The sequence below is a fragment of the Chrysochloris asiatica genome, unplaced genomic scaffold (assembly GCF_000296735.1).
Source record: "Chrysochloris asiatica unplaced genomic scaffold, ChrAsi1.0 scaffold00250, whole genome shotgun sequence".
NCBI classification, from domain to species: domain Eukaryota; kingdom Metazoa; phylum Chordata; class Mammalia; order Afrosoricida; family Chrysochloridae; genus Chrysochloris; species Chrysochloris asiatica.
Genome location: NW_006408768.1, coordinates 934,200 through 958,442, shown reverse-complemented (window position 1 = coordinate 958,442; position 24,243 = coordinate 934,200). Strand labels below are relative to the sequence as shown.

The 24,243-nt window shown below is 40.2% G+C and overlaps 1 protein-coding gene and 1 pseudogene across 1 annotated transcript in view; one reads left to right on the top strand and one right to left on the bottom strand.

The window, feature by feature from the left end:
* Positions 1 to 18,267, top strand: part of PROSER1 (proline and serine rich 1) — a 38,865-nt gene extending 20,598 nt beyond the window's left edge. Inside the window, exons 10-13 of the mRNA XM_006873711.1 lie at positions 6,019 to 6,063; positions 14,498 to 16,247; positions 16,654 to 16,804; positions 18,145 to 18,267. Coding sequence (XP_006873773.1) covers positions 6,019 to 6,063; positions 14,498 to 16,247; positions 16,654 to 16,804; positions 18,145 to 18,267 — 2,069 coding nt within the window. The remainder of the gene's footprint in view (positions 1 to 6,018; positions 6,064 to 14,497; positions 16,248 to 16,653; positions 16,805 to 18,144) is intronic.
* Positions 9,774 to 14,197, bottom strand: LOC102817721 (annotated as a pseudogene).
* Positions 18,268 to 24,243: the final 5,976 nt, after the last annotated feature.

Below are 24,243 nucleotides of genomic sequence, written 5' to 3'. Positions count from 1 at the left end.
TTTAAATGATTAATCTGGAATTGGCATTGAATCATGTATAGAATGAGAAATGGAAACAGGGACCACTGCATGTGTCCATGTAAAAGTCTCTATCCAGGTGAGATGTGTGATTCTGAAAGCCCAGTATGTTGTTGTTTGTTGTTGCTAAGTGTTGAGTTGATTCCGATCATAGCAAAGCTGTGTAGGGTTTTCAAGAGCTGCTGGTGAGTTTGAACCGCCAACTTTGCAGTTCAACCAACCTTTTGGTCCAGTGCATTATCCTTAGCTCCACACCAGGACCCCAGAAGTCCAATATGTAGACCACTGCAAATGGATTGGGTTCCCGTGTAACAATTGTGAGGATGCTGCGGGACCAGGCAGTCTTTTGTTCTGTGGTGCATAGGGTTGCTGTGAGTTGGAACCAATTCAGTGGCACCTAACAGCAACAAATGTAAGGTTGACAGTTAGAATCCACCAGCCACTCCATGTGAGAAAAAAGTCCTGGCGATCTTTTCCCTTAAAGATTTCTGCCTAGGAAACATTCGAGAGCAGCTCTACTCAGGAATGGAAAATAACTATAAGGGGGTCTGCCAGCGCTCTAGATGGGCCTTTGGTGGTGTCATGGTTAGCACTCGCCTGCTAACAGAAAGGCCAGGGATTTGAACCCACCAATGGCTTCTAGGGACAAAAGATCTAGCAGTCTGCTCCACTAAAGTGGGGTGAAATTTATGGTGATGCTGTATGTAACAGAATAAAACACTACTTGGTTCTGAGTATCCTCACAGTTGTTGCTATGTTTGAACTTATTGTTGCAATGCTGTCAGTTCACCTTGTTGAGAGCCTTCCTCTTTTTTGCTGACCCTCTACCAAGCATAATGTCCTTCTCCAGGAACTGGTCCCTCCTGATACACCTGTGTCCAAAGTACCTGAGATCGAGTGTCACCATGCTCACTTCTAAGCAGTCTCTCTGAAGCATTCCAAGACAAGTTTGGTATATTCAGTATTCTTTCACCAACACCAGGAAAGATTATAGCCTAAGAAACCCTATGGGGCAATTTGACTCTGTCCTCTAGGGATGCTGTGACTCCAGACCAACTGGACAGTCAACAACAAAACCATCACTGGATTGGCTTTGAATTCCCTAAATCACTTGTTAAGAGCGTCTCAGGTACACATTCCTGGAGAATCTGATTCAGTGGACTAGAGGGATTAACATGCAATCCAGGTGATTATTAAATTTAAGCAAGTTTGTTGTTGTTAGGTGCCATCAGATCGCTTCCAACTCCTAGCCACTCTACAACAGAACAAAACTACCCAGTCTGGCATCATCCTCATAATTGTTACCTTTGAGCCCATTCCTCCCGCCACTGTTGTCAACCTATCCCATAGAGGGTTCTTACTCTTCACTGACCACCCAACACAATGGAACAAAACACTGGCCCAGTATTGTGCCATACTTACAGTTGTTACATTTGAGCCCATTCCTCTTTTTCTCCAAATCTCCACTTTACCAAACATGCTGTCCTCTAGGCACTGGTGCCTCTGAAGTATAAGATAACAAAGTCTCACCATTCTGACGTCTAAGGAGTATTCTGGCTGCACTATTCCAAGATGTATTTGTTCTGGCACTCTGTGGTGCTTTCCTTTTTCTTCTCCAATACCATAATTCAAATAAATCACTTTTTTATGGTCTGCATTGTCCAACTTCCATGCATATGAAGTGATGAAAAAAAGCATCAGGCACACCTTAGTCCTCAAACTGGTATCTTTGCTCGTGAACAATTTAAAGAGATCTTGCGTAGCAGATTTACCTAATGCAGTAAGTTGTTTGATTTTGACTGCCGCTTCCATTTCCATGAGTGTTGATTGTGGATCCAAACAAAATTAAGTCTCACAATTTTGATCTTTTCTCCATTTATAATGATGTCATTTATTGATTCCTTTACTTTGAGGTGCAATCCATGCGGAAGACTAGTGTTTAATATTCACAAGTATTTTTTTTAACTTTATTGTGGGTTGATTGAAGGTTTACAGAGCAGGTCATCTGTTTTACATTCAACAAATCATATATTTTGCGTCATTACATGCTTGCAATCCCTTCCGGGTCCCAACAGTTAACAGTATTTACCTCTATTGCATTCCTCCCTGTCTCCCGCTACCTTCATCTTTCCTTGCTCACCTGCCTTTTGCTGTATATTGTCTGCCCTACCACTCATGTGTCTACCCTCTAGCCCTTGAATAATTCCCCTTCCCCTCAACTATCATAGATTTCTTTTATCAAGAAGACTTTTTTTAAAAAAACTTTTTACAACATTGGTCTCCTAACAGTGTTCAGTGTTTGCCCTTTTGTGATTGACTAATTTCACTCAGCATTCAGCCATGTCGTGAGGTGTTTCATAGATTCATCATTATTATTCAACATTTTGTAGTATTCCATTGTGTATATGTACCAAAATTTGTTTAACCATTCTGTTGGTGGACATTTAGGCTGTCTCCATCCTTTTGATGTCTCTTGTAGACAGCATATTGAAGAGCCTGTTTTCTTATATACTCTGATCTTTGTGTCTCTTGACTGGTACAGTTAATCCATTTACATTAAGTGTAACTATCAGTAGGTATGAATTGAAGTCATTTTTCTGTTTTTGTTTTTAGTGCTTCTGCTGGATTCTTTGTTCCACATAACTTTCTATACTGAGTTTATTTTGTGGGTTTTCTTTAAATTTTCATTTCTGTTGTGTTAGTCTTTACTAAAGGAGTTCTGGTAGTGTAATGGTTACAAGTCCGGCTACTAACCACAGATCAAAAAAAACCCCAGCTGTTCTGAGAGAGAAAGATGAGGATTTCTGCTCCTGTTAAGAGTTATAGTATCAGAAACCCTATATAGGATCTCTATAAGTCGGAACCGACTCCATGGCACACAACCACTACCATCACCAGTCTTTACTAAATCTTTCTGATTTTCCTCTTTTATTTTGATGTATAGATGTATTTATCAGTTTTTGTTGAGATTACCCTGTAAGTTTTTCCCCCCAGCTTATAACACTCTTTATCAGGATATGTCCAAATTTCACTGTCGTATTTGAGAGACATCTTTGCTAGGTGTATGATTCTGGTTTGGCAATTATTTTCGTTCAGGGTTTTGTATATGTTATCTCATTGCCTTGTTACCTGCATGGTTTCTGCTGAGAAATCTTACAGGTTTTATTGGTTCTCCTCTGGAGGTAATTTTTTGTTTTTCTAAGCTGCTCTTAGGATTCTTTTCTTGTCTTTAATTTTGGAAAGTTTGATTATGATATGTCTTGGTGATTTTCTTTGAGGATCTATCCTGTTTGGAGTTTGTTCAGTTTCTTATGCTTATCTTCTTGTCTTTCATGATGTTAGGGAAGTTTTCTTCCAACAACTCTTCAACAGTTTTCTCTGTGCTTGTCTCTTCCTGTTCTGGAATTCTGATCACCTGTAAGTAGTTCCTTTTAATGGTGTCTAACATAACTCTTAGACTTTCTTTGGATTTTTTTATTCATATTTTCTGATTATTCTTCTAGCTTACTAGATTGAGAGATTTCTCCTGAAGCTCATTAATTCAGGCTTCCATTGCTTCGCATCCTCATTTCTTCCAGTTGCTTTATTTCCTCTAAGCTCAAATCAAGTATCAGATTTTTTTCTGACATCCATTAATAATGCATTTTTTTCTCTTCAACTCCCCAGATTAGATTCAGCTACTCTGCAGCTAAGTGCTATAACTGATGAAAGTTGCAAACATTTTTTCCAAAATTTTCTGATTTATTTTTATGATACCTCTTGACATTAGAATTTTACCTTTGTGAATCAGCAAATAGAAGCTAGTTTTTAAAAGCTGGAGCCAAGTTTACATGTCTTGATTGAAATTTTCTTATCGCTAGCTAGTCCAGATATTCTAGGTCTTCTAAAACATTTATTCTATCTGGAGTATATATATATATGTTGTTGTTATGTGCCGTCGAGTCGATTCCGACCCATAGTGACCCTGTATAGAGTTTCCGAGGAGCAGCTGGTGAGCTTGAACCGCCGACCTTGCAGTACTAACGTCTTTGCAGCCTCGAGCATTAACCCACAGTGCCACACCAAGACTCCATATATGCATATATAGGGAGTGAAATAAAGGTTTCTTTTCTAGAGAGTAGTCAATTTGCCAGCATTTCCTCAGTGATTTAAAATGCCACATTGTGTTTTCATATACACACATGCATCCAATTCTGTATTCATTCTGTTCTAGTTGAGTTTTATGTTATGATTATGCTGTATTGATTTGACTAGCAGATGTATAGTATATTGTTATTTCCTTAAACTAAGCTCACTATTGTTTTTACATTTTAAAAATTCTTTAAATGTATTCTTCCATATTTTAAAATCAGTTTGTATAATTAAAAATAAGTTTATTTATGCACATAGAGTTGCTAGCATTTTTATGATAAGCAGTCCTACCATCCAGTGATGTGTGTGTCTGTCAGGTATTGGTGTTTTCTTCTCATACATAGTTTATGTCTTTTGAGAAGATTCTGTAGTTTATCTCAGGTAGCCTTTGCATTGAAGTTTATTGTTATGTATTTTAGAGGCTTTTTTGGTTGTAATTATAAATGAATGTTTCATTTCTGTATTTTAATAAGCATATAGAAATGAAACATTCATTTATAATTACAACCAAAAAAACCTCGAAAATCCATAACAATAAACTAGAAATGAATCATTCATCATGAGTCATTTGTATGGTTGTCAATATACAGGAACTAAAATTTATACTTAACTATTTTGTTTCTATATGGAGCTCTGGTAGTGTAGTGGTTATGAATCAGGCTGTGAACCTCAAGGTCAGCAGTTTGAAACTACCAGCAGTTCTGTGGGAGAAAGGTGAGGCTTTCTGCTCCCTTAAAGACTTACAGCCTCGGAAACCTGTATAGGGTCACTGAGTCGGAACCGACGCCATGGCACATAACAACAACAACAACAAATTTTGCTTCTGTGTTCCTTCTTTTTCATCAAATTATGGATTTTGTTGAAATGCTATACATTTTCACTTCTGAATACATAGCGCATTACTTTTTCTTCTGTTCTTCAGTTTCCTGCACTGATATGCTTTTTCTAATTTTCTTTTGATAGAAAAATGTCTTTAAGTATTTTCATTAGAAAGGGTACATTCTTCCTAATCTTTTTTTTTTTTTTTTTTCCTTTCTCTCTTTATTAGAAAATTGGTATCTTTCTGGAAATGTAAAAAGAAAATCTGCCTTATCTTTAGGTTTCAGAACTATCTTTTTTTATATGTCATATTTTGCTTACCATGCCAGGGTTTGCCTCTTAATCCTATCACAATGTTGGTTTAGTTGCCGGTAATTTCCCCCCATAATGGAATGATCCATTAGTCATTCATTGATTAGACAGGTCCTTCTCAAGGAGGGCTGGTCATATGCTGCAGGTTGTTGGTCTGATCTCACTGACTTCAAGTTCGCCTCATCTTGGGTAGTTTTTGATAGCTCCTGACAAACTCCGTTTTCCAGAGCTGAGTACAAGTAGGCAGATTCCAATTGCTTTGTGTTTGCTTGGGTTACTGTATTGGACCCTTCAGATAGCAAATGGAGTTGGCAGTGGATCAGCAGTCACCTCCCACTTCCATGTCCTCCAGCTACTGTGGGCAGTGTGCCCAGAAGTGGCTCTTCTGTAAGCCAGCCATAGGCCAGGTCTGTACTCAGACCATCATATCTTCAGAGCGTGTTTTAAAATATCTGTCAGATAGCAGTGATTATGTAAAACTTGACAAGTTAAGGGGAGGCCAGATGACTAAAGCGTTGCATGCGATCATATCATAATCTCATGGTGTTACAATTGCAGCTTTTGTTTATTTTCTTACTTTTTGCTATACATGTTCTTTTTTCTATTTTTATAGCATAGTGCACATAAATATTTATACCCTAGATTTTTTTTTACCTTAATCTCTAATTAATATGATAGTGAATCATTTGGTTACAGCTTGAAATCAACTGTTTTTAAAATTTATTTCATTTTATCTAGAAAATGAAGACCTTTCCAGTCAGTCAAAACCTGCACAGAATCCAAGTAAGTACCAAGTGTGATTCAGAGATAACGGATGACCTGTTCTCTTACTCACTTTGAGTTGAGTGTTTTTGAAATGTTTGTGTTTTGAGAAAAGTACCTGATTTAAAAGTCTTAACTAATTAATGCCTTCCAAAACCCTATACGGGGTCACTGTGAGTCAGAACTAACTCGAGAGCTCCTGACAACAACAACAACAAAAGGAGCTTGGAGCCCTGATGTGGCGCTGGAGGACAAGTACTGAACTGCTCACTGAAAGATTGGCAGTTCAAATCCACTAGCCACTCCTCAGAAACGCTATAAAAAGTCGGTATGAGTCAGAACGGACTCAAAGATACTTAACGACAACAAAAATAGTTTAAGTGATAAATTTTTTTGTTGTTGTTACAACATGAAATGCACATATTAACTGAATTTAAAACTAAACGTACAACTTTGTAGCCTATTTGCATTGCTTGCAATATAATCGGAGAGCTACACTGCATTATTTAATCTGTCTTCACCATGTATTATGTAATACTTGGAGTCTGATCTCTTTTCAGGTAAGTTTCAATTGAACACGTGTTGTGGTTAAGTGCTGTTGAGTCAGTTCTGACTCATAGCAACCCTGTATAGGGTTTCTGAGGAGTGACTGGTGAGTTTAAACTTCCAACCTTGTAGTCCAGTGATTATATCCTACAGCGCCACACACATAGCATGATAAAAAACGCCTTTTAACAAATGCTATGTCAGATCCTGCTCCTAGATTTAATAATTTCAGTAAGTATTGGAGTTATTATTAAGTGCCATTAAGTAGGTTCCGACTCATAGCGACCCTGAATAGGGTTACTAAGGAGCAGCTGGCGAGTTTGAACTGTTTACCTTGTGGTTAGCGGTCCAGAACTTATACTAGAGTGCCACACCTGGAATCCTAAGTGTTTGGGGTGTTGTTGTTGTTATATGCTGTGGAGTCGGTTCCAGCTCATAGCAACCCTATACAGGATTTCCAAGGCTGTAAATCTTTATGGGAGCAGAGAGCCTCATCTTTCTTCCACAGAACAGCTGGTAGTTTCGAACTGCTAACCTTGAGATTAGTAGCCCGATTTGTAACCACTAAGCTAAACTTAATATTGGGAGTCTGGTGTGCTGTGGATTAATGCACTGAATTGCAAACTTGGTTTGAACTGCAAGGTCAGTGGTTCAGGCTTACCAACTGCTCCTTGGTAACCCTATGCAGGGTCGCTATGGGTCAGAACTGACTCTACAGCACTTAACAATAGCAACTTCATATAGAGAAGAGTTGTTGTGATTAAGTGCCATTGAATCGGTTCCAACTCGTAGCGAATCTGTATAGGTTTTCCAAGGGAAGTGGCTGGTGAGTTTGAACCATTGACCTTATGATTCAAAGGACCTTGTAATCAATTGCTTATCCTACAGTGCCACACCAGGACTCCATAGAGAAGAGTGGTGGTGGGTGTGTCTTGGAGTTGGTTTTAACTCACAACGACCCAGTGTAGGATTCCCAAGGCTGTAAATCTTTACAGGAGCAGAAAGCCTCACCTTTCTCCTGTAGAACCACTGGAAGTTTTGAACTGCTGACCTTAAGATTAGCAGTTCATCTCGTAAACTCTATGATACCAGGGCTTCCAAAGCAGAAAATGGAATTGATAGAGACCAAATGGAACCTCTAGATGGCAGCAGCTCCAAAGCATTGGAGCTTGCTTCTAACAAGATGCTTTCTGGTGTGAGACGAAAACTGCAGTCAGTTCCTATTTTAGCCAAGTGTAGTATGTGAGTCTAAATAGAATGATTGTCTCATGATCAGGCGTCTCAGTGGAAAATGCTGTGCTCTGAGAATAGTGCCTAGTATTGTGCTTTATAGCTGGTGGTTTCTCAAGAAATTAGCAGAGGTGAGTAGAAAAAAACGTAGTGAGATGTCAGAACATCGGGTTTTACTTTGTGGTTATAGTACCACCAAACTTTGTAATCTTAGGCAGGTCATACAGTTCTTCAAAAGTGGAAAGGGTAAGAGTCCTCTCTGGTCTGGAATCATCAGCCTTTATATTCAGCAACATTAGTAGATCTGTTTGTTTATTTATTTTTGCCTTTTGCCTTTTTTTAATGAGGATTCAGGGTTTCTTTTTGGGGAGTGATGAAAATGTTCTGGAATCAGATACCAGTAATGGTTGCAGCCTTATGAATATACTAAAAATCAATACATTGTATACTTTAAAATGATAAATAGTATATGAATCTTAACTACAAAAAATTTACATGGGAGGTCTGTATGTTCTGAAATGTATGATCTCAAAAATATGTTGAATGAAAAAAGTGTACAGAATTACATGTGTGGTATGCAACCATTTTTGCTTTTTAAAAAAGTTGCATCTATATGCTTGCATAACATCTGAAAGGATATGTAAGACCAGTAACATTGCTTCCTAAATGGAAGAGGAGATCTGAGGTGGCTGGCAGACGTTTGCCTGGTTTGACTTTTGTACAAAGTGCAACTACCACTTCCTTTTTGGGTTGTTTTTTTTTTTTTTTTTAATGTTTTATTGTGAATTATGTGATAGTTTACATGGGAGAACATTAGTTTTACATTTAAACATACATTAGTTTACATTCATCTATCGTTTCATTGCCATGGTTACAATCTCCTCCGTGCATCATCAGCCAACCAAAGGGTATATACACTACAAGCCTGCCCCCGAGTCGTCAGCACACCACCCCTCTCCCTCTCTGTATTTAAAGTCCCCAGCTGCTCCATCGCGCCACGTCATCGTCTCTTGCCTCCATCTCAGGCATCACTGCTTCTCCCTTGATGGTCCCAGGGACCTCTGCTCTTAGATTACAAAATTAAATCACTCCCCTCTTTGCTACAAAATGTCTACCTTTACATTTACAACCCTCACAATCAGTCCTGATAACAATTACTCACTATTGTATCACAAGAGGACCTATACGCATTTCCTTTCATTAGCCCCACCTAGACAGATTGGATACTACTCAGTGGAGAGTCTACCTTCCTCCACACCCTCTGGATCTAGGTTCCCTCTTGAAAGCTTGTAAGCCAGTCACTTCTTGCCTTTGTAGTCCCTCCGTTTTGGGTAGCCAATGTGCAAGTTGCCCATCCCTGTCTACTCTTGTGTATGGGGGGGGGTGGGAATGATCCTTGCTGTAAAGATTTTTTCCCACTTTTGAGCTACTGCATCCATAGGTGTAGGTCAAGTTCATCAAATTGTATCAGATTACAATTTTTTCCTCTTTCTTCTAATTGAGCTCTGATAATCCAGTCATTGAAGCCAGGTCAAGTGGGTATTATCTGCAAGTGTGGGTGTTCTTGTGTACAACTTCCTTTTTTAAAATTAAGAATAAGAAAAGAATACTGATGCTTTCTCTTAAGCTGTTTTATTTTAAGAGATCATCTTCATCTTTTGTAAATTTAACAGATATCGTCCCACTTGTTCAGATTTATTCATCCTTTAATAGTTGAAGCATTACACAATGACAGTTTTTACTTTCAATCTTTAATTATGTTACATTCATTATATTTGAGATTGTGTAGCTTTCTCATGGAGAAAAAAAGAGCCTAGGTATGAACCTTTTATAGTATACAGATACTATTCCTGCAACACAATGTTAATATAAAAGCTTTACGGATAATTGGATAATTTCTATGATGTGGGCAGCGAGATCAGTAAGAGTGACTGTCATCTGACCAGTCTTGAAAGTCAACAGCTGTGATTTTTCATCCATTGTTCAATCCATTTTAGTATCTGGTTTATTTATTCTCTAGATCTTCTGGGTGTTGGTGGTGGTGCCGTAGAGTTGTTTCCGACTCATAGTGACCCTGCACAGGGTTTCCAAGGCTGTAAATCTTTACGGGAGCAGAAAGCCTCATCTTTCTCCCGCAGAGCAGCTGGTAGTTTCAAATTGCTGACCTTGCGGCTTGCAGCCCTGTTCGTAACCACTACGTTACCAGAGCTCCTAGATCTTCTCCTAGATTTTTTCACTGTAGAAGGCTCTGGCTTCTTCATAAAGAACTTGAAAAATTTCACACTGAATATTGTCTTACAGTTTTTTCTCATTATAATCCCTTGTTTCAAGTCTTTTGTACAGTACACTGTTAATCTGTTCTCAGCACAAAAACAATATGAAACCAGCATTCAGGGAAGAACTCACGACCACGATAATCAACAATTGCGCCACCTTCTTTCATTTGGTTTTCTAACTCATCAGTGACTCTGTCTCCATCTAAAATGGGACAGTCATACTCTTCATCATAGCCCTCATGTAACTGACCTTCTTAAGCTACATCACCCACATTAAAGTATTTCAGTCCTGATCTTGATGCAAGTTCTTTGCCTAGGGTGGTTTTTCCAGTCCCTGTACCTGTGAGCAAGATGTCCAGCTGCAACACGGTCCTTTAGTAGATATATTTTTGAAGGGAATAGTCAGGTTAAGGTTAAGTATGTAGTACCTACCATTGTTAGGGAGAGCATATTTTGATTGCTGAGTGGTTAAGAACATAGATCTGACGGGCTTGGTTCAGAATTTGGCTTTACCACTTAAAAGTTTAAAGGCTGCTTGATTATTTAACAAGTTTCTTTGCCACTTCCCCCTTGTATTTCCCCTCTGAAAAGTGGGAGATGTTAGTACCTATTTCAGAGGATTGTTTGTAAGGACAGATGTAAAATACTCACCACAGGATCTGACTGATGATGTTTTTCAGTTAGTAACCATCTTAAATAGCACAAAAGTGATGTTTTCATGGTGTTTGGTTGGAATTTTAACTCTCTGCACTATGATTTTCCTAAATAAGAAGGCTTCAAAAAAAAAAGTTTCTGGGACAATTCCAACAGAGTCTGTTATAAAGAACATTTATATCTTCATTTTACCTTGATCTCTCATTAACTACAAATGTTTCCCAATGAATGTTGACCGATAATTTTGGAACATTTATCTCTATAAACACAAACCTATGTCTTCCTTCTACTTATAGTTCGCCTAAATAGTCCTGGTGTCCCAGTGAGTATGTGCCAAGCTGCTAACTAAAGGTTGGCAGTTCAGTCCCAAACAGTGTGGTTCTATAGAAGAAAAACACCTCATGACCCCTGAAAGGATCCCACAAAGATTACAGCCAAGAAAACCCTGTGGGGCAACTTTACAGCACCTAACAACAACAGCAAAATAATTGTTTTTATAAAACTATAAAATAGATTAACTACAAACAGGAAGTTCAAATACCTGTCCATATATTGTTGTTAAGTGTCGTTGAGTCATTTCCAAGTCATACCAGCCATCTACAGGCTTTCCAAGGTGGACTTGAACCCACGACCTTATAATTCACAGGCCAGTGCTTATCCTGTAGTGCTATACCAGGAGTACACCAATTAAAAATGCTATCTGATGTTACTTTCTTGAAAATAAATCACTGCTTTACAACATGAATATGGAACAGCTTTTGGGCTTTTTTGAGTCTGAAGTTCATATGAGGGCAGTCATAAAATATTGATAGAAAATCATAGAAATCTAAGTTTGTACACTTCTGAAGGCAGTGTTCATTTCTTTATTTTTAAGATCTTTATTTTATCCCTTTCTAAGAGAATACTGTACTCTTCGATTTATACCACTTTAAAACAGCAGTTTGGGCATCTTCATGAGACTCAGGTCAAAGTGGGAAAGATTGGGGCTGTGGGGAATAGGATGGGATTTCTCAACAAAATTCTCACAGGACAGCCCTTGCTACCAGTGGTAGTTATGCTTTTGTGTCACCTTGGCTGGACCAGGATTCTCATGGTTTAGCAGTTAAGGCATAATTCACTATGATGCGCACTCCTCCACTCCTATCAGTTGACTGTAGTGTGGTGGCTAGCATATTACTGTGTACTATAATGAAATGTGCAAAGATCTAGGGTTAGTAAACCAAATGGGAAGAACATGCTCAGCATTTCTCAAACTGAAAGAAGAATGTTTCTTTGTGTAAAACTTTCTTTTTCTTTTACTGTTTACAATTAGTGGTCTTATACAATATTTGTCTTTTTGTGATTCGCTTTTTTTCACTCAACTAATGTCCTGCATCCATGTTATGAGGTGTGTTGCCGATTCATCTTTTTAATACTGTATGTGTTGTTGTTGTTATGTGCCATCTAGTCAGTTCCTACTCATAGTGACCCTGTTTAGGGTTCCGATGAGCAGCTGGTAGGTTTCAACCGCTGACCTTGTGGTTCACAGTTCCGTACTGATCCACAGTGCCGCACCATACATCCTTAATATTGTATAGTGTCCCATTGTGTTTAACCATTGTTTTGTTGAGGAGCATTTAGGCTGGCTTCATCTTTTTGCTGTTACAGATAATTCTGCAGTGAATATGCGTTTACATGTATCTATTTGTGTCATGGCTCTTACTTCTCTAGGATAGATACCAAGTAGTAAGTTTTCTGAATCATAATGATATTTCTGTTTCCAACTTTATAAGGAAGCACAATTCCACAATTGGTTGTACCATTTTATAGTCCCACTAAAGATCAGGAGTCCTGATGTGGTGCTGTGGATTAATGCTCTGGACTGCAAAGTTAGTTTGAACCACAAGGTCAGTGGTTCAAGCTTACCAGCCTCTCCTTGGAAACCCTATACAGGGTCACTGTGGGTTGGAACTGACTCAGTGGTATTCAACAACAACAATCTCTCCACACTCTTGCCATTTCTTGTTTTCTGTTTTTTTGAGCCTTACTATTAATGCTGAAGGAGCTCTGGTAGTGTAGTGGTTACGAATCGGGCTGTGGACCACAAGGTCAGCAGTTCGAAACTACCAGCTGTTCTGCGGGAGAAAGATGAGGCTTTCTGCTCCTGTAAAGATTTTATAGCCTCAGAAACCCTGTTCAGGGTCGCTATGAGTCGGAAGCGACTCCATGGCACACAATAACATTAACGCTGAGATGAAATGATACCTCATGGTTGTTTTGATGTGCATTTCTCTAGTGGCTAATGTTTGTAAACATTTCTTCATGTGTTTGTTGGTTGCTTGGATATCTTCTTTGGTAAAATGTTGGGCCGGTTTTTTTGGAAGGTACACTACCAAAACTAAGATGAACATATTACTGGGAGAACTTGTCTGCAGCTATCCACTGATCACTTAAACACGTTGGAATAAAACCTGTGCATTTACAAACTGGAACCCTAGCAGCAGTACTTTTTTACTTACCCTCATATAGTTACATACTGTTGTTTTTAAGTGCCATTGAGTCGGTTCCAACTCACAGTAACCCTGTATTGGGTTTCCAAGGAGCGCCTGGTGGGTTTGAATGGCCAACCTTGCGACTGAACGGACTTTTGTGGTCCATTGTATTGTCTTGCTTCACCACACCAGGATATTGTTCTGACTCATAGTAGCCTGTATAGGGTAAAGGTGGGTTTGAACTGCTGACTTTGGTGGGTTTGAACTGCTGACTTTGTGATTTGCAGTCCAGGGTGGATCCACAGTGCCACACCAGAAGTCCTTGTGTCAATTCTTCTAAAACAACTGCAGACTTTGTTCAGCACATTGTAGCACTTTCTGGCCTTTGCTGAGTAGAAAAAGCATCATTTATATGTTGTTTACGTTCTTTTTCTGTTGCCTTTTTTCCACCTGTGGTTACCATAGTACATCAGTTCATTGGCCATGTCAGTGTCCTTAGATCATGTGAGTCTTCATCCTGCATATATTTTAAAGAAAAAGTTTTAAGTCTTAGTCCATGAAACTGTCCGTTGATTATTCACTGCAAAAGAAATGTTTTCTGTTTACAATTGAAACAATTTGATGTGACTACAGTATGAGTAGTTGCCATTATAATGTTAGATGCCTATGTCAGGGATTTCGTTTGGCACCAGACAGCATCATTCAGGGAGAAAGCTCACATCATTCAAAAAATGCTTATGTGAGTTATTTGTAGAGATTATCCAAATAAACCAACAAAATAATATTGTAGCAAACTCTTCGAAGTCTTGAAAAGTAAGTCCTTGCACTCGTTTGGGAACATTACTTTGAGGTGAGCATAATGTAGTCAGTGTGGCAAACTCTGGGTGCACTGATGTCGTAGCCTTTGCTGGCTGTGAAGCTTGTAGGACAAGTCAGGTAAAAATTGAAATGAATGTATAGTGCCCAGAATAAGTACATGTATGGATGAAAAATTACTTGAGGTTTAAAAATTGGGCAACTATGAAAGAAACATTGACAGCTTCCTTTGGTGTCCTTCCTGTGAATTAGAGCTATCTGAGCAGGATCTGGAGGAGAGATCTGCCAGACTGAGGTTCCATCATGAAGATTTAGGGAAAGGAATTCCGCAGTTTACTCATTGCTAGTAGCTTATTTTGTCTCTCACTGATTTTCTAATATTTGTTAAATATTTTGAGTTAATGTTGGACATTTCAGCATGATGGTAAATTCTTGACTCTCTTTATTTTTCCAAAACCACAGCATTTTCTACCCCAGCAAGTCAGCTCTTTTCTCCTCATGGTTCTAATCCTTCAACACCTGCTGCAACTTCCGCCCCGACTGCATCCCCGGTCAAGGCAGCAAATCACCCATCAGCATCAGCCACTGCCACCAATCCAGGGATGAACTTGCCAACCACTGTCCTTCCAGTGTTCCCAGGGCAGGTCTCCTCAGCCATACAGACACCTCAGCCTTCAGTGCCAAATCCAACAGTCATCAGAACCCCTACCTTGCCTACCACACCTATGACTTCCTCGCACAGCACAGCATCTACTGCTGTTCCTTCTGTTTTCTCGGGCCTCGTTCCACTGCCAGCTTCTTCTGCTACTCCTACCCTGACCCCTCAAGCTGCATCTACCCCTCGGGCCACTCCTGCTTCCAGTGAAACTTTTACCTCTACTTCTGCCCCTTTCACTAGCCTCCCCTTTTCTGCCACCTCTACTGCTCCTTCTCCCAATAACCCAAGTTCTGTTTCATTATCATCATCAGTTTTTGCTGGTCTCCCCTTAACACCAGCATCCCAAGGAGTAGCCAGCCTAACTCCTGTAATTGCTGGTGGTTCCACTTCTAGTGTTGCCGGTCCACTGAGTGTAAATAATCACCTTCTGTCTGCTTTGAAAGGCTTCCTGGCATCAAATGATACCAATTTAATCAACTCTTCTGCTTTATCCTCTGCTGTTACTAATCAGAACACCAGTGTTCCTGCTTCAGTCTCTAATAAATGCTATGTGCCCTCGGTCCTCCCCACCCCACAGAGGTCTTCCACTCCAGGGCTGGCCTTGTTTCCAGGTCTCCCATCGCCTGTGGCTAACTCCACATCCACGCCCTCTACTCTGTCTGCACAGTCTCCTTTAGCTGCTCCTGCATCTTCTGCCGCTTCTGTGCCAGCTAGCTGTGGCTCCTCAACTTCCCTTTTTCATGGGCCCCACCCTAGTAACTCAGACTTGCACGTATCATCTGCCGCTACTGTAACAACTCTTCCTGTTATGATCAAAACTGAGCCAACAAGTCCTACTCCCTCAGCCTTCAAAGGCCCTTCCCATTCCATTAACCCCTCTCACAGCACTTTAGGTTTGTCAGCGACCGTCGGCCGAGCGTATACGTCAACATCTGTGCCCATCAGTCTATCTACTTGCCTTAATCCTGCACTGTCAGGTCTCTCTAGTCTGAGTACTCCTTTAAATGGTTCAAACCCCCTGTCCTCTATTTCCCTTCCACCACACGGCTCCTCCACTCCTATCGCTCCAGTATTCACTGCCCTGCCTCCTTTTACATCTTTGACCAATAATTTTCCTTTAGCAGGCAACCCTGCTCTTAACCCCTCAGTGTCTCTTCCGGGGTCGCTGATAGCCACCTCCTCTAGCACAGCCACCTCCTCATCTCTCCCTCATGCTAGCTCCACTACAGGCGTTCTCTCAGGGCTGTCTGCCTCAGCACCAGTCTCAGCCTCACCTTTCCCCCTCAACCTGTCCACTGCTGTCCCCTCACTGTTTTCCGTGACTCAAGGCCCTCTGCCGTCCTCAAACCCCTCGTACCCTGGCTTCTCTGTCTCCAATGCTCCCAGTGTTGCTCCCGCGCTCTCATCCTTCCCGGGGCTGCAGGCGCCCTCCACAGTGGCAGCTGTAGCCCCCCTGCCTGTCGCTGCCACCGCCCCATCACCTGCTCCTGTCCTCCCAGGATTCGCCTCAGCATTTAGTTCAAACTTCAACTCTGCTCTGGTGGCACAAGCTGGGTATGTGACTATTTGGAAATAGAATAAAATAATTTTTACTAACTTGGAGTTCATAGTCTCATTTTGAGTTATTCATATCCAAACCTAATTAATTTGCTGGTGCTAATTTGCCTTTTTTCTCAGCTAAGTCTTCAGTGCTCAAAAAATGTTTCATAGCCATTCTTTCATTTAAAGTTCAGAGCATAAAATATCATACTTTCCAGATTGATATTTAATAATCTAACTTCAGTACAACAAAATGTAGACTTTATGAATTCAGTGAACAATTGTCTTAGATTACTTTATTGCTTCCCAAAATTCTAAGTTTGTTTTCTAAAATACTTTAAGATACTGTTTGACAAATAGAGAAGCAGTAACTTGTGTATCTTATCTGAAATTTGATCTGCTCTTCTGTCTCCTGTTTTAGTTTATCATCTGGACTTCAAGCTGCAGGCGGCTCTGTTTTTCCAGGCCTGTTGTCCCTCCCAGGCATCCCAGGGTTTTCCCAGAATCCTTCACAGTCTTCTTTGCAAGAATTACAGCATAATGCAGCTGCACAGTCAGCATTGTTGCAGCAGGTAAGCAGGCAATGCTGTAGAAGTAAAATGGTGACATGTATAATATAGTATAACTCCTCTAATGGTAACATCATGGGCTGAAATATAGCAATGATTGTTGGCACCGGCCCGGGCAGTGTTTGTTTCTGTTGTGCATAGGGTTGCTAGGAATCAGTAGTGACTCGATGGCATCTAACAACAAAACGTGATAATAGAGTAGTTCAAACCCACCAGCCAGAAAGGTGAGGAGGAAAATGAGACTCTCTCCTCCCTTTAAAGCTTTAGTCTCAGAAGCCCTAAGGAGCAATTCTCCTCAGTCCTGTGAGGTCACTGTGAGTTGGATTGACTCTGTGACAGTTTGGGGTTTGGTTAGTGATCACATGCAGATTAGTGGTGGCTCAGTTCTAGAACTAATCACACTCCATGTGGCAGACCTGGCTCTGATTCCCAGCCAGTGCACCTCAAGTACAGCTTTCAACCTTCTATCACCGGAGGCTTACATGTTGTGATGATTTTGAATTAAGACCAACTAGGAAGAAAGGCCTGATGACCTGAAAAGCAGCAAATAAAACCCTGTTCATCACAATGGCCCAGTCTTGTTGTGCATGGGGTTGTTCCTGAATCAGGACTCCACAACCACAGCTAACAATGGTGCAGGGGTAGCATTAAGACAACTCCTGTGATCACTAACATTGGGAAAGTGGCTTTTCTCAGACTATCTAAGGGTGTTGTGATGAGTCCGCCCACATTTTCAAGTTATTATTATTCTTTCAGAAGAGTAACAAGCTGGTAGAATAGATTCTTCTTTGTGAATTGCAAGATGGCCCTGGACTGCTAATTGTACTGTTGATAGTTCAAACCCGCCAGCTGCTCCACAGGAGGAAGATGAGGCTCTCTGCTCCCATAAAGATAACTCTGCTCTGTCCCACAGGATGGCTATGAGTCAGAATCTACTGTGGGCTTGGGTAGGGTGGGGTCTATGAGTTGCTTTCCCTGCTTAAAGATAGTAAATCTCATTTAGGAGATTTTACGTAATAAAATGATACCTTTATCCAAGGCAGTTAAATTCTAATTTGCCTGTATAATTTAAGATAAAATAATTGACCATTAAAGATTTTTTCCTGTAGAATATCAATTTTTCTCTTAAACGCTATTAAATATTTTAGTGGCATTTCCATGCACCCTCTACAGTTAACCAAATTTAAACATTTTTTAAATTCTGAGACTGAGCAAACTTTTATCTTGCCCCCAGTTTTTTTGTTTCATTTTATATTCTGATTGTCTGTAATATGGGAAGGAAAAGCAAGGAGAGACTTGATCACATGCAGCTCCCTGCTAACTGCTTGTCCATCTTTGTCTAGGTCCATTCATCCTCAGCTCTGGAAAGCTATCCAGCTCAGCCTGACGGGTTTCCTAGTTATCCTTCAACACCAGGAACACCGTTTTCTTTGCAACCAAGTCTCTCTCAAAGTGGATGGCAGTGAATATAGTGTCATGTCTGTTGTCCTTTGGAGCAACATCAGAATTGTCTGGGGACTGCAGTGAACAATCTGATAAATGTGAAGTTGGGGAAAAGTCCAAAAGTGAGAATGAGGATAGCTGTGATCAGAGTTTCAGAATCATGGTTGCATTTTTTTTTTAAACAGTTTTCAGTATGAACACTCCCCTGTGTAAATGTACTGACAATAAACTATATAGAGAATAGAATTAAGAAAGGATTTGGGGACTTTTTATCTCCCATCCTATAAAATTTTGAATTGTGTATGTGAGCCACGTAGAAAGAATATTAAAGAAGAGAGTGAACTCTCATGACCGAATCCAGCCTTAACTCTGCTTGTATAGCATCCACTGACAGAAGTAATGGTTGTGCCTCAGACTTAGGGGTTGCATGTGACCCTGTGAAGTTGCTACCCTTTGGCATGTATGAGTAGTTCCTATTAGCATCAGTTGGAACTCAATACTCCATATGTATCCACAAGGGGGAACTTGAGACCGTTTTAATTTTAATTTCAGATATTAATGATCATACATATACTGCTGAATTTAACTCAATATATTTCAGGTAAGTGAAAATGGTGCTTATTATAGTCTTTAGAATGACTTTCAGGTGTTTTCACTAAAACTATACGTCCAGCATTTTCTTACAGAAATACAAGTAAGGCTTATGATAATTCGCCTTCAGTGTTTATTACTTAATCTCAGCAGTGTCCAAATAGATGAGGAGCATTTGACTGACTCTGAGGCCCCCTCTGTTACACACTGTACTCTGGAAGCTTTGGTGAATGTTTACAATCACGGGATGTAGTATTTCTCTTTGTATTTAAAGTAAAATGCATATCTAAAATAAAATAGAGAAGACTTGCTCTGTTAGTAAATATGCAGCGTGTACTCTATTTAAGGATCTTTGGTAGTAGAATGCCAGTTATTTAAGAAGAAGAACTCTGCCACGTTTTGGGAGAGAAGTAGGAAGAATGGTATCCAATCCTGTGATTAAAAGTGTAAACTATAGGGTCTACTGTAGTACATTTCAGCATCTACAAGTTTTACTTTTATAAAGACAGTGTCTGGAAGATGTTGCTAATGTATTTTCCTTCAACAAGGGGAGCAAACTTTTTAAATATATTAATAAATATTCCTGTATGATTAGTTTTTAACAATTTTTTAAAATAAATTTATGGATATGACAACTACTTTTAAAGTGTTTTTATTCAATACTTGATAGGCTTTTTGTTACGTGCAGAAGTGAATAAAAAAAAAAAGTTCCAAGTTGGCAATTCTGAACCTTTTAAAGACCGGTTTTTTGAAGCATTTGCTGAGTGAGTCGTCTGCATACAGTGTGGTGTTGCGTTTACCCACTAGGGTGCTAGTTCATACTGTGGGGTAGGCACTGGACTGCTAACTGCAAAGTCAGCAGCTCAAGCACACGCAACAATAAGACCCCCTTGAAGGAGCCCTGGTGTCTCAGTGGTCAAAGTGCTGGCTACTAACCAAAAGATCTCAGTTCACACCCCTCATGGGGAAAAAATATGGCAGTGTGCTCTCCTGATGATTTATAGCCGTTTTACTGTGTCCTCTAAGGTCTCTGTGAGTCCAAGTCAACTCCTGGGCATCTTGCACTAATACGTCTGTATAAAACAGGACTATTTTTGACACATTTGTAATAGTTACTAGAGACTGCTTTTATGTATCTACTTACTATAAATCTGAGGGACAGACACAGGAAACCTGGTGTGCTTCTGTAGGATAAGCACTGGACTGTTAATCTGCAAGTTCGGCAGTGCAAACTTACTGGCTGCTTCTTGGACACTCCATACTATGAGGAACTGATTCAATAGCATTTAACAAGCGCCTCATTCATTGGATAAAGAAGCTAAGATGCAAGCACTTCCTGTCAGATCAGGCTGTGCCACCATGGACTATGAGAACAGATACAAGGGGAGTCAGTACCTTACTGCCTCATGGAGTCAAGAGAGCTTTCTCAGTGACACTAAGCCTGAAGGGAGGAGTAAGAATTAATATCCAAAGTAAATATACAACATAGGGTTTAAATTGTGTACCTACCACCAAATATGTGTTAGAATCCTAACTTACACATGTACATGCAGTCCTGTTTGGAAATAGGAGTTTCTTTGTTAATATTAATAAACATGACCCAAATAAGTGGGTCCTGAATCTGAGCTATAAAAAAAGCAGAGGAGACACAGACACAAGGGGAAACAGATTCCTTGTAAAAATCAGGAACGTCAGGACCTACCAACAAACAAGAAGACAACACAACACCCCAATTTGGACTTTTAGCTTCCAAAACTGAAAAATAAACTTATGTTTTTATAAAGGCACCTGCTTGTGTGGAGCCTACCTACATGGGGCAAAATTATGAAAACTTATGATATTACCAAACACCTTGAGGTTGGTGGGTCTCAGGACCAAAGTCTTGGGACACAATGATCAGTTGGCATTACAATCCCCAATGACAATGCTCTGCATCTGCCTTTGGCAAGTAAGGACTGGGAGCTTCAAAGCTAAGGAGCAGCTATGGGTCTCTGCCTGTCCAGTAAGGAGTGTTGAAAATGGTCTGATGGATTGATGGATCATGGTAACATCAGTCTTCATGACCCTGAGACCAGTAGAACTATATGGTGCCTGACTACCACAACCAACTGCTCTGAAAGGGATCAGAAGGTCCTGAATAAAGTAGAAGAAAATGTGGAACATAAAAATTTCTAAAAGACCAGACTTACTGGTCAGCGAGAGACTGGTGGAATCCCAAACCTCTGGCTCCTGTTCACCCTTGAAATCTGAAACTCACCTTTGGCTCACTTTTCAGCTGAGCATTAGATAGATGGTTGTTGTTATGTGCCGTCGAGTTATGTGCCTCATCTTTCTCCCGCGGAGCCACTGGTAGTTTCGATCTGCTGACCTTGCGGTTTGCAGCCCGATTCGTAACCACTATGCTACCAGAGCTATGTAGGGGTTATAGCACCATGAGATGTACATCAGTGGTCAAACTATTTGAGAACAAAAGGACAGCATTTCTTTAAGCACAGGGTTGAGAAAGATTGGGAAAGGAATGGAAACAATCACAGGGAGGAAGCGGTTGAGTGATGCTACGTTGAGGGATTGCAGTCAGAGATGAAATGCAGTGTCTGAGTTGTTGAATGTGAAACTGATGATCTGCCTGCTCCTTAATGTTTCTCTCAATTAGCATAAGTTGTTTCAGTTCTAAAAACACCACCTGTGGTATTTCTGCTACAGCAGCACCAAGAATCTAAGGCAACATGTGACTTAATAGTCACTTATTCCTCTAACTTGATTATTGTAAAGTGCCATAAATCGGTTTTAACTCATGATCCTGTATAGGTTTCAAGGAGCATTATAGGTTTGAACCACCAGCCTTGCAGTTGGCAGTCCTATGCTTATCCTACAGCACCACACCAGGACTCTAACTTAATGGAACACAATATATAGTTTAAATGAACAGGCGTACTTACAAATGACTGTTTTATAGTCAATTGTTAGGAACTTTATTGGCAAACATTTTGCTGAAATCATTTTCGATGCAGCATAGAAAATGGATTAGAGATGATGAACTTCAAAAATGAAGATTGTGAGGTTTACCATTAAGGAAAAGGGTAGATAGGGGAACACTGAGACAGGTTTGCATGGGCTAAATGGGACCGGTAAAGAGTGATGTATGCTCAACCTTGGAACAACAGGACTCTGTGATACAGGGATGAAGACGTAGTTTGAAGAGGGGAAATAATACAAAGATGCTTGACTTGTCTTATGTATATTGGTTTCCCTTGCCTACTGTTGTCAGCAGTTCAAAACTACCAGCTGTTCCATGGGAGAAAGATGATGCTTTCTGCTCCCAGAAAGATTTACAGTCTCGGAAACCCTGTACAGGGTCGCTATGAGTCGGAACCAACTCCACTGCACAAAACCACCACCACCACCACTATTGTAAAATGGACACTTGAATTAGATAGAAAGGAACATCAGGAAACATGATTACAGAAAGCTTGTAAGCCCATCTTCAACCTGTAACTGATTGGAATACCTAAAAGGGGTTCTAGAACTTGCCCAGTGAAAGAGGCCTCTTGCAGTCTTTGCAGTGTATACGACCTTAGGTGGAATCCTGAGCCCCATCCCGAACCTTCTGAGGTGGAACATTCCTACTGGAAAGGACAAGCAGACCTGCCTGGAACAGCTGGATTGACAGAAGCTACATCTTCAAAGAAAGATCATCAGGAAAAACCCAAAAATGGCAGTATGACTGGCTACAACAAGAACAAGCAAGTTGTTCGCTGGGAAGCCATCAAGGCAAGCATTCAAGTTCCTTCAGGACAAACTCCGCACCCCACCGCCTCTCCTAAGACAAACTCAAAGGGAAACACATGAGTAGGCATGTAAGCTTGCTGATGATCACATTGGTCTACTGGTAAGTGGAAGAGGGGGAAAGGCAGCAATGAAGGAACGGGCTGAGTTCAACCACTTTCAAGACTCCCGTTGATACGGAAATGAGAGAGAGAAGAGGAAGGGCAGGTTGGACCAAAATGTGGTGAGACCTGGGGACACCTGAGCCTATGGGCAACAACAAGCCACAAAGGGCCATAGCTGAGTGAAGCATCCAGCTGATAGGAAGTGAGAAGAGGTGCACAAGAACAGCCAAAGTTGTAGAGAGTACCCATTTGACCTAGCCTTGATGGCTTGATAATCAGAACTCGACTAGAGGAAGATAAAAAAAAATTTTTTATAAACGAAATGGGTAAATTGCTACAATTTGATAAACCTGGCCTATACTCATGGAAGTTGTTAAGTGTTGTCAAATTGATAACAACCCATAGGGACCCTGTACAGGGTTTCTGAGGCTGTAAATCTTTACGGGAGCAGAAAACCTCATCTTTCTCCTGCAGAATAGCTGGTAGTTTCAAACTGCTGACCTTGAGGTTTGCAGCCCTATTTGTAACCACTACACAGGTATCCTGTGACATGTAGGTAAATCAAGCCTAAATTGTTCACCAGAAAGTAAAATATAGCACACTAGCAAGTACATTGGGAAGAGTGCTCAGAATCAGTGTTCCCAAGTTGCATTCAGGAGGGTTGTTGCCACACTGATTCCTTTTTTTAATTTCAGTATGCCTGCTAAGATTGTAGAAGAGCTAAAAAAAAAATGTGGGGCTTATGATTTCTATTCCAGGGAGATGGGAAAGTGGAAATGTTTTTAAAACAAGAAAGAAATGCACAGAATTAAAACAAAACAAAACAAAAAAAAACACAGATGTTAGCCAGGGAGCATGGTGACTCTGTAGAATAAGCACTGGACTGCAAACTACATGGCTGGCGGTTTGAGCCTACCAGCCACTCCATGGAAGAAAAATGAGGCTTTCTGCTCCTGCAAAAAATTAAGCCCCAGAAACCCTTAACAACAAGATGTTATATACATTATATATTAGTAATCCCAATATTTGTAAATGCACTAAACATGCTAACAAGGAAAGAGCAGGTTGAAAGGCATTCAGGCAACTCTACTGAACTCTGATGAATGGATCACTCCTAGAGTACACAAAGTCTTCCAGGGAAAATGCAAGTCACTCTTACTTAAGAACATAGTAGAAGCTTATAAAAATCCAGCGTTTATTTTTAAAAAAGATTATATACCATAATCAAGTTGAATTAATATCAGTAGAGCAAGGATGAAATTAGGAAATCTAAAAAAATTCACCATTTTCTCAGTATATACAGAGAAACCATTTGACAATATTCGACCACCATAATCGTTTTCAAAAGAAAAAGAAACTGTAAACTAGGAAATAAAGGAAACTATCAGGTGGAGCTCTGGTAGTGTAGCGGTTACAAATCAGGCTGCTAAACTCAAGGTCGACAGTTTGAAACTACCAGCTGTTCTGCGGGAGAAAGATGAGGCTTTCTGCTCCCATAAAGATTTGTAGCCTCAGAAA